This window comes from Cynara cardunculus, assembly GCF_001531365.2.
Source record: "Cynara cardunculus var. scolymus isolate 2C chromosome LG 15, CcrdV1, whole genome shotgun sequence".
NCBI lineage: Eukaryota > Viridiplantae > Streptophyta > Magnoliopsida > Asterales > Asteraceae > Cynara > Cynara cardunculus.
This window is the reverse complement of record NC_037542.1, coordinates 6133754-6145670: the sequence shown is the minus strand read 5'-3', so window position 1 is coordinate 6145670 and position 11917 is coordinate 6133754. Positions and strand designations below refer to the sequence as shown.

The 11917-nt window shown below is 36.8% G+C and overlaps 1 protein-coding gene across 1 annotated transcript; it reads left to right on the top strand.

Moving 5' to 3' along the window:
• Positions 1–1473: 1473 nt before the first annotated feature.
• On the top strand, positions 1474–5515 carry LOC112528455 (probable leucine-rich repeat receptor-like protein kinase At1g68400). The gene is made up of 2 exons (XM_025139483.1): positions 1474–2866; positions 4764–5515. Exons 1-2 carry the CDS (start codon positions 1474–1476, stop codon positions 5426–5428), a joined length of 2058 nt encoding a protein of 685 aa, XP_024995251.1. The 3' UTR covers positions 5429–5515.
• The last annotated feature ends 6402 nt before the right edge of the window (positions 5516–11917 follow it).

Below are 11917 nucleotides of genomic sequence, written 5' to 3'. Positions count from 1 at the left end.
ACGAAATGTTGTTTTCATGATTCCTAGAGAAAAATGATTAAGACGTGAAACCATGTGGTCAAAATGACTATCTTAATTGATTTCTCTTAATAATTATCTGTTTTATGTTATCTATACTATATTATAAAGTATTTGATAAAAACTCTTAAAAATCATCTCTTATACATGATGTATTGTTTGGTGATGCATATTACTTAAAAATTCAAGATTACAAGTAAATTCTACGTAAATACAACTTCTTAAGCTCCATGTTTGAATCAGTGTAACTAACTGTAGATAAATATAACTAAATACAAGATAAACTTCTAGGATAGGTCAGCAGGATACACATTGGTGATGGCTTTTCCACGTCAGCTTGGTTTGATAACTGGCACCCGGCTGGCCTCCTCTGCCGGCAAATCTCTCCCTGTAATATCCTCAGCGCGAACTTCTCCCTCAATGCCTGCGTTAAGGACATTATCTGTCAAGGTAGCTGAACTTGCCCCCACCAGCGGGACAATCCCGATCCCCTTATTCGTAATTCTCCTCCTCATGTCCTTTCCCCTTCTGTCCCTGATAAACTCCTTTGGAGAAAAAAGGATGGTCGTCTTACTTCTTTCTCTGTTCGTGAGGTCTGGCTCTTCATCCGCCTTAATGAGCCGGATGTTGATTGGCATCACATTCTATCTTAACGCACCTGATTCTTATCAGCATCTTTTCTTTGAGTGTCTGTTTCCTAACCAGGTTTGGAATGATCTTAAGCCCAAGCTGAACCTCCATGTTATCCTTGATAACTAGGCTGATATTATCAGTATGTTTCAGCAAGCCACCAAATGTAAGACCATTTGGCCTATCATTCGACGTTTAGTGCTTGCTGGAACCGTCTACCACCTTTGACAGGTAAGTTATAATCGCATCTTCAAAAATAAGAGAAGATCTTTGGACATGGTGGTTAAGACCATCTCTGATGATGTCCGATCCAGTCTGATTGGTCTTACCATAAAGCCTTCCCCTAACGTTGCCCGTGCTAAGCTTGTCTGGAACCTTCCCTAGTGGTTGGTTCCCTTCTTTCTCCCCTCCCCTTCCCTTCCCTTCCCTTCTTTTTCTGAGTTTTGCTTCTTTCTGATGGTTGCTTCGGTTTAGCTTCCTCACAAGTGTTGTCTTTGGTTTTGTTTTCTGTCTTTTATTAAAAAAATTAAAAATCAAAAAATTTGTCATTACTTTTTTTTTTCTTGATTGGAGGGGCCGCCCCCTCTATATCGGAAAAGAACATTTGAGCATTTAAATTCTTTGAAATTGACATCTATCTTTCAGAAAATTGAGGGTCATTTTTGAAAATTAACCAAAGCACGAGGGTGATATTGTGATAAGTGCATATCTGACCCAGATGATCACCATTAACGTTCACGTTTTTCCCGTCACTGCGCTCCATTCCACAGTACAGACTCCAACTCCACTCCCCACCGCCACTATCTCTCTCTACCACCCACAACGATGGCGGCACCACCACCATCGCCGCCACTTCTGCATCTCACACACTTTCTCTTATTCCTCCTCCTCCTCTTCCACCTTTCCCTCCTCCAGGCTACATCACCGGCCAACGACTACCCAGACCTTGCTCCATTGATGACATTCAAAGCTTCCTCCGACAGATCAAACAGGCTCACCTCCTGGAACTACTCTTCCGATCCATGTAGCAGCTCCTCCGCCTTTTATGGCGTTTCTTGCCTCCACAACCGAGTCACTAGACTCGTCCTCGAAGACCTCGACCTACAAGGCAGTTTCGACTCACTCGCCGCCCTCACTGAGCTCCGTATCCTCTCTCTCAAACGTAACCGCTTCACTGGTCCTATTCCAGATCTCACGAACCTTACCTCGCTCAAACTACTCTTTCTATCCTACAACCAAATCTCGGGCGAGTTTCCGCCGTCTCTACCCTCATTGTTTCGTCTATACCGCCTTGATCTATCGTATAACAACTTCTCCGGCGAGATTCCGGCCACAATCAACCGTATGAATCACTTGTTGACTTTACGCCTTGAGGAGAACAAGTTTTCAGGTTCTATTGCTGTCTTAAACTTACAAAATTTACAAGACTTCAATATATCCGGTAACCAGATTTCCGGTGAAATACCTACCGTACTCTCCGGCTTCCCTGAGTCCGCATTCTCAAACAACCAGATTTTGTGCGGATTCCCGCTCTCCAACTGTAGCGAGCCCAAAATACCTGGATTAGCCTCGCCGGTAGGGAAACCAGCGAACACGGTTGTATCATCATCTCCGAGCTCCATGCCTTCGACGGCGTCATTGCCTGATGATCATAAAAAATCAGGAAGCAATCGCCACGGCGGCAGTGGGAAGATAAGTACGGTAGCAATCATAGCGATTATAGTCGGAGATGTTTTGGTATTGGCGTTAGTATCGTTAATTCTCTACTGTTACTTCTGGCGGAACTTCGCTGGAAAATCAGGTAACGGAAAGTCCACGTCGTCGCAGATTCTAGAAGGTGAGAAGATAGTATATTCATCAAGCCCATACCCGAACCCAACGGCACAATCCGGGTTCGAGAGGGGTAGAATGGTCTTTTTCGAAGGAGCGAGGAGGTTTGAGCTGGAGGATTTGTTGAGAGCTTCGGCGGAGATGTTGGGCAAAGGAGGGTTCGGGACGGCGTATAAAGCGGTATTGGACGACGGCAATGTGGTGGCTGTGAAGCGGCTGAAGGAGGCGGCGATTGGTGGTAAACGGGAGTTTGAACAGCAGATGGAGGTTTTGGGGAGGTTACGGCACCCTAACGTCGTTAGTTTGAAGGCCTATTATTTCGCAAGAGATGAGAAGTTGCTGGTCTACGATTACATGTCTAACGGCAACTTGTTCTGGCTTCTTCACGGTATCTAATTCTTACCGTTAAATATTTTCTCCCAGTTTAATTAATATTTCATTTCTCAATATTTATTTAACTTAAAAAAAAAAAATAACGGTCAAAATGTAAAAGAAAAGGTAAAATGTTAAAGTTAGTGAAAGAAACAAAAAGAAAAAGGAAACATAGTTAAGGGTGCCCAATCATCACAATTATCCTTAATATATACAATTTCCCGCTCCTTCCACTTTTTGTTTGCCTCCTCCCATTTTAGTGCTCTTTTTGGGTTGTTTTTCAGTTTGTGAATGGTTTAGCATATAATGATTAATTGGTTAAAATATTTAAGAGGTTCTTATGATACAATGAAATATAATTGTTTGGTAATGGTTTATAATAAAATTAGGGCCCTTAATAGTTAAGGGTGACTCATGATACAAAATCATTCAGAGGATTTTAGAACCATTAAGGATTCCCTCTTAACGGAACTATTAAGATGTAAACAAAACAAACAATCCCTTAAGCTTATATCATACAAATTTTATTTATACTACCTTATAAACCAAATTTATCAAAAGTTTTAAAAACAATTCTTAATGCACAAGGTTCTATACATTTATGCACAAAGTTTTAGAAGTCTTGAAAACAAATCATAATGCATTAAGTACTTCTACTTTATACATCCAGTCTTAAAATTTCTTAATCTATAATTAAAATAGCATATGATACAAGTTACCAATGCACATTATTATCCTTTTTTTTTCCATGTTTTAAAGATATTTTTGACATTTTTCACTCATGCTTCACCTTCTCATACCTCTATGTCTTCTCTCCATCCCCAAAGTGAGATTCAAATTGATATCCATCATGAATTATTAAAAGTTCTTTCATCCATCTCCCATTCAATTGCTCTAAAACTCTCGGTCTCGCTCTCGATCTCTTGATTCTTTGCTCTTGGTGTAAATCGAACACATTTGTGGAGTCGGTTAAATATGTTGGATTTTAAATATATTGGATTTTTAACTGTTATACAATTTTTTCATTGATAGACTCTAGTTGAAACAATAACTCTTATTTATTCAAATTGTATTAATATGTAAAGACCAAATGTAACTTATATATATCGTTAAATCTTCTCTAATGAAACTAGTAAAACTTCAAAATCATTAAAATTTACGGCTCCCGCTGCATTGTACGGATACACAACTAGTCAACAATACACAACTAGTCAACAATAAAAAAAAAGAGGAAGCAAAAGTCCCAAGTCTTATTATAAGTTTGGCTCTCTTTAATAAATGCATCTTTAATCTATGTTGGTGTTAATATTTTGTAATTGGTTTTTTTTTTTAATAGTGTACGTTTGGGCCATTTTTTAAATTCTGTAAATTTGTTTTCTACTACAAGTGTGAAACTGAAATGCAATGTTTAATGAAAAAATATATATATATAATATATACCACATGGTCAAGATAATAAAAAAGACAGAGAGGGCAACACTTCTAACTAAAGTAAGCTGCCCCCACTTCTCTTGATCTGGGGAACTGCACAATCTGTTATTTTTTATCTCTTACCTGCTTTGCCCCCACCAACTTTCTGTCGTTTCCCTTTTAAACCCCTCACTTTTCTCTTTGTTTCTTTTCTTTTTATGTTCTTCCATCAACATCATCCTCTTTTCTTTACCATCTCATTTCCCAAATATATCTTCATGCATCAACTACTTGTACTCTCCTCCATTCATGATACATGGGGCAAAATCTTTTTCTATACCAATCATGCTTAAGTGAGTTGTACACCCTGGAGTGAAAGTTTCAGATGCTTTAGTGACTTGTACCCCCATGCATTTGAGAGTTGTACACTGATGTGAAAAAGACAAGACATGACTCGAATTCTTGTGGGTTTTTTTTTTTTTTTTTTTTGTGTCATGAAACAGGAAACAGAGGACCAGGCAGAACCCCTTTGGACTGGACCACAAGGCTTAAGGTTGCAGCAGGTGCAGCCAGGGGTCTAGTCTTTATCCATCACTCCAGCAGGTCTCTTAAGCTCACCCATGGTAACATCAAGTCTACAAACATCCTCATCGATAAATTCGGCAATGCTGCCGTCTCCGACTTTGGCCTCTCCGCCTTTGCGCCACCAACTACTGCCCCAAAATCCAACGGCTATCGTGCACCCGAACTATTAACAATGGACGTCCGGAAAACCACTCAGAAATCCGATGTTTACTCTTTCGGGGTCCTTTTATTGGAGCTTCTAACGGGTAAATGTCCGTCAGTGGTGGACAATGGTGGGACCGGGTATGGTGGAGCCGTGGACTTGCCGCGGTGGGTGCAGTCAGTGGTGCGTGAAGAATGGACGGCAGAGGTGTTTGATTTGGAGCTGATGAGGTACAAGGATATCGAGGAAGAAATGGTGGGGTTGCTGCAGATCGCGATGTCGTGTACGGCTGGTGCACCCGATCAACGGCCAACAATGGGTTATGTGTTGAAAATGATCGAGGAGATGCGCGGAATCGAGGTGTCACCGAGTCACGAGATGCTGGACTCAGTGTCGGACTCGCCTTCGGTGTCAGACGACACATGCCGAGTGAGTGAGTAGAGATGGAAGGGTTAGGAAATTTGATTTTTATTTATGTGTCATAGATGTGTTTGGAATGTTGTAAAGTAGGGTTTATTTTTGTTTTTTATTTAAATAATTTTGGTTTTTATATTCTTTAACAAAATGTGTTTTTTTTATATTAAAAATTCAATTTGGTGGTTTGCTGTGTCTTTTTATGTTTTATTTGATTCTTGTGTTGTGGTTGACATTTATTACCGCATCTCGTGGGCTTTTTCTTTAATATTACAACATCCACAACCACGTATCATCTAAATATCTAATAATGCAGTATCAAATGCAATATCTAATAATGCAGTAACCAACTCGATAAGGAAACCTTTTCGAGTTGGAATAACCACGCTCCTGCATCTGTCTGTAAAAAGGCGATTCTTACTAAGGAGTCGTTTAGCCAAATATTTATCCGGTAAGCGCATATCGATAGGAGTCAACATTATAATTTATTTTGATTCATAAGATTTTAGTACATCAAAACATACCGAATGCAACAATCTACTGGGTAAGACTCTTCATCGCTCTTACCCAGTAAGATTATTGACCCTTCTTATGTTCATCCGATGAAGAAATTTATCCGATAAATTCACAAGTAGTGATCTTGAACAGTTGTACCCAAGAGGAATGTTGCAAATCGAAAGGTTATAGGAATGAAAGTCTTGGTATTTGAGATTGAATGAAAGGGGGGTTTCTACCATTGAAGCAGGCAGAATGTGAGCGAATCCACTTGGTTCTCAATTTTTGTTTTAGAGTCAGTCTTGCCCGTTTCCAAAATCAAACTTGTGATGGGTAATATAGCATTGCTGAGACATAATTTAAGCTGGATAGATTTATCGAGATTTTTTCTCACCAAGTTCTATTATAGCATCTATAATTTTAGATGGACAACCCGGCAAATAGACATCCATATAAATTAAGCTTATCGGCTCCACGAATAGTGCTATAACAATTGGTACCCAACACCACCCCTGTAATTGCACGTGAGCAATAACATATTTTGGTCAGACATTTATTCATTAAGGCTGCGTTTGGTACATAGGACGGGAGGACGGGACAAAACTCATTGTCCCTTGTTTGACGCAGCATGGGACAGAACAAGAATCAAACATGGGACATGGACAAGAACTGAGACAAATGGGACAACATGGGACAAAAGATGTTTTTTCTTGTTCCACCAAAATAGGTGGAATAAGATGAGACAATAATGAGACAGAAACTAAAATATTACTAATCTACTCTACTTTGATATACAACTTTAATATGGTATTTGTTTTATTGGTCATCACCTCTTGTTTCGGTTGCCGCCACCACTACCGACGACCACCACCACCGACACCTCCTCTCAGTGGCGGATCCAGGATTTTGGTCTAGTGGGGGCACCTTTAAGGTAGCTTAAACGCTCACCAAGTCGTCCGATGTGTTTTAAGCCTAATTCCACCCTTCCAAGAGATTTTTGAAGTTTTTTTGGATTATTTCGAGGGATTTTTTAAGATTTTCTTATCGATTTCGAGGAACTTTTCAGTTTTTTGGTTGATTTCAAGATAATTTCTTTAGTTGGTGGGGGCCCTAACAAGAAATTACGGAGGAGAACCATGGTAGAAAGTAAAAAAGACAATTTTTAACCTTCAAAAAATTCATTTTTTTAATTTTTAATGGGGGCCCTTCCCCCCACCTTTTACATGGTGAATCCGCCCCTGCCTCCTCTTCCACTACAACAACATCCTCTACCGCCTCCACAACCACCGTCCACCAAGTCCATCACCACCTCTACCATAGTCGACCATCGACCACCACCATCCATTGCCACCACCACTACCACCATTCGCCACCTCCAACTTCTCCTCTACTACAACAATCTCCTTGACCACCATCCATTGCCACCTTTACAACCATCATCGGCTACCAACCACCACCACACATTACCACCACCACCACCGTTGGCCACCTTGAAATCCTCCTATACCGCAACAACCTCCTCCATGACCTCCACAACCACCGTTGGCCACCTCCAACTCCTCCTCTACTGCAACAACCTCCTCTACACCATCGGCCACCACCATTCATTGCCAACTCACCTCCACCATAATCACCACCACAACTATATTCACTATATCAGCCACAACTACCTCCTCAACCGTTGTCAACCGCCAGCATCACCACAATCCACCATCTTCATGTCCTCTATAACCACCATCGTCCACCAACCACCACTGCCTCTACCTCCATAACCACCGCCTATTGCCACTACTACCGTCGGCTACCACCACCTCCACCATAATCAAAACCACCTCCACCGCCACCACTACTGCCATCAATTATATCAAATTTTTCATTCAAATTTGGTATCGTTATATATGTATCTATTCATTTATATAAAAATTATGTACAAATATTTATAAATTAAATTCTTTAATTATTTACTTTATTTGTGTTAACTATAACTATTATATAACATTTAAAATAATCAAATAACTCTTGGAGGTAGCTTATCTAGTTCTGTCCCGTCTAGTCCAAGTCGTACCAAACATCAGACATACTCTTGTGTTGTCCAGTCCTGTCCAATCCTACCATCTTGTCATGTACTGTTCTGTCCTGTCCAGTACTGTTCTGTCATGTCCAGTTCTGTCCAATCATATATGCGTACCAAACGCTACCTAAGGGGCCATTTTCATTGTTACTGTTACGACTATTAATATAAGGTCCGATTCTCTAGAACTCTATCTTGGTACTAGTCCATTACAATCAAAGTCAAATCACGAGCATATTAGTGAAGCAAATTCAATAAAGTAAAAACTGATATTCGAATCCAATCATCTACATATGCATTTACGGCCACAGGGAGATTTGCCTAAGGGTTATTGTCTACAATCACAACTTTGTCATGGGACGCAGTCTAGGATCACTCTTTTTCAAAAGAAAAAATCAAATCAAACAAATTCGAAAAGAGAACTGTTTGAACATCTCTGTAACCTGTCGTTGGCCACCGGCCAGTATTCAAAGTTAGATTCATATTTTATCAACTTTTAAAAATTTTAATGAATTTGATATAAATAAATATAGTCATAAAATTTAGTGGCATCTTTAATCATCTTATTACAAAAATACCTACTTATGATTTAGAGCATAATTCAATAAGGGATACGACTAATCCAACTCGAGAAGTAGACCGAGTAATCAAATTCAAGCCCATGTCGAACGATCCAAATGACCAATTCCAACAAAGTACTTACTTTTTTATTAAAAGTCTCTCATCCATGAGCCCAATATAATCTAATCCACGACTCGAATTATATATATATATATAAGGACAAGATCAAATGTTAACTAAAGTTTTTGTGTTAACTTTGCAAACCATGTCAACCAATCACAATCCATTTTCTATTAGGTTTCTATCATGTTTACAATTTAATACCAAGGGTAATTGAGTAATTTCATTTGATATGTAACTCCCATACCTTTAAAGGGGAGTTACAAAATCATAAAATCTCTAAAAATATACATTTATAATATTGATATTTTATTTATTTTTTAATCTTGATCTTCCATTTTTATTGTTTTTTGAGTTTTTGATTCATGGAGGAAACACGATAGTAAAATCTTCGGTATCGTTCAAGCTACTATGGATAAATGCATTGAAAAAAAATCGACAACATTGAGAAGATTAAAATAGTTTATGGTGACAATCGAAGTTCGAGTTCGGGAAGTGAATAAATTAACCAAAGTGAATGCCTTGTTAATGGATTAATATTTTATTAGACTCGTTAATCAAAATTATGTTCATATGATGTGTTGTGTTTTTTGTAGTTCATATTGCGTTGATAGCTTTTTCTTTAATTATTAATACGTACTTAATTCACATGTTCAAATGGAAGTACATGCACGACCCATTTTCATATTGTCATATTACCGACTTTTGTGAATCATGAACTATTGTGTTCATGTTACTTCTATCATATGAACACAAGTGTTTTTTTTAAGTTGGATACCAGATTTTTATATTTGTATAAGTGTTTGCATCCGGTGTTCATAGCGTCGGGGTTATGTGTTCATATTTTTTAAATGATATGAACAAGGGGTGAACACGATATGAACAAGGGGTGAACAACCATATAAGACCAGAAACATATATGAACAAGGGGTGAACAACCACATAAGACCAGAAACATATATGAACAAGGGGTGAACAACCACATAAGACCAGAAACATATATGAACAAGGGGTGAACCTTAAACGGTGTGGATGCAATGCATGTATAAAACTCCAATTGACAAAGGATCGCTCCTGAATGTGTTTATAATGAATGAACTATAGTTCACACGTTGTTCATATTGTGTTTATACATGTTTTTTTATTTATTTTCTTTCGTATAGTAGTTATTCTTATTACGTTCATAATTGTGTTCATAAATGTTATTCAGTCCAAATTCATATATATGTCAATTTTTTGTTCGTATTTGACACAATGGTTCATATATATATATATATATATTTGTGTTCATATAATTCTTACATTAATAAAAAGAAATTAATAAAAATCATAGAATTTTTTGATTTTGTAACTCCCAATTAATGATATGGGAGTTACATAATTTTTTTTACCTAAATACCCTTTTCAACTTTGTTCATTTATCTTTATGAAATTTTAAATTTAAAAAAATAAGTTTTTATCATGATTAATCACAACCGTTTAACGAAAGATTGAATGATCAAGATCGGTTAACAAAGTTAACACAAAAACTTTGGTTAACATTTGAACCTGACCCTACATATATATATATATACATATATATATATATATATGTATATATATATACATAGACTTGGGATCATATGAGACCAATGATTTTCCGTGAGACCCGTAAGACCAATTCTCATCCCTTGGATTAGATTTATAATCGTTAGATCTAAACATTCATAAACGCCACGAGACTTCTCAATAATTACGAAATTGCCACCTTGCAACTTTAGACCATTAGATCATCAGCTTATAAAGTTGATCAATGAACATAAATTGGTCTTATGGGTCTCACGAAAAACCATTGGTCTCACGTGAACCCAACCCTATATACATATATATATATATGTATATATATACATATATATATATATGTATATATATACATATATATATATATATATATATATAACTTGGTTCAAATACTAACCAATTTTTTTGTGTTAACCAAGCTTAACCAATCATATTCCATCTTTTCTTTTGGTTCAAATATAACTCATATATTAAATACAAATGTATTTAAGTAATTTATCATTTTATATAACTCCCAAATAATTAATTGGGAGTTACAAATTTGAAAATATCACAATTAATCATGATGCAATAGTGACATTGGGGTTTCACACTTGTTCACGTACTATAATTCACATTTATTTTAATCGACAATTCTCACCTTTGACATATGAACACATCAGAAATCACACAGTCTTAGATGCTGTGATTCATAAGTGTTCATGTATATTCAAGTCACTAGATGTTCATACGAATACATACACACACACACACAGAACATGTGAAACCATGTGAACACGTATGAAAACACACAACCCTAGATGCCTTGGTTCATAGGTGTTCATGTACATACAGCAGAGTTGGCTCATGAATATACAGAAAATGTTCATACGGTTCACATGTTGTTCATATGTCTAATCTTTTTTGTTTGATGTGGTTTGAAGATATACACAAGTTGTTCATATGTCTGACAACTCGTGTATCAAAGATATATTACTTTTTATCTAAATACCCTTTGATATTKTGTTCACATATGTTAATTGAAAATATTAATTTAATAATTAATTTTTAAATATCATTAAATAACAACCGTTTATTATTCAAATTAACGGTCAAAATCGGTTAACAAAGTTAACACGATAATCTTGGTTAGCATTTGAACCAACTTATATATAGGGTCAAGATCAAATGCTAACCATCATTTTTGTGTTAACTTTATTAACTGATCTTGGCCATCCAAATCTATAATCAACGGTTAAGATTAATCAATAAAAAAATTAAATTTTAAAGTTTGAATTTTAATGAGGCCTAGTGAACAATGATGAAAGGGGCATTTTGGAAAGAAAAAAATACACTTATCAAGGGTATTCTAGTAAATTGAATTCATTTGTAACCCCCAAACAATAATGGGGAGTTACAAACAATCAAATCCCAAAAAATATGCATTCATATTATTATTATTTTTTTACTATTGATCTTCCATGTTCATTCTTGTATGAATTCCTAAATCGCATAAGAAACACGGTAGTAACAATTTTCGGTATTGATCAATTTGAACACAAATGAACCGTGAACACAATTTGAACAAAAATGAACAACCGTAAACACAATTTGAACATAAATGAACCGTGAACATGATATGAACACAAATAAACACGATATGTGCAATTTTTGGCCTATATATTCACATACATAGACGTCCCACAAAATTAAGGTAGCATCTGTTAATT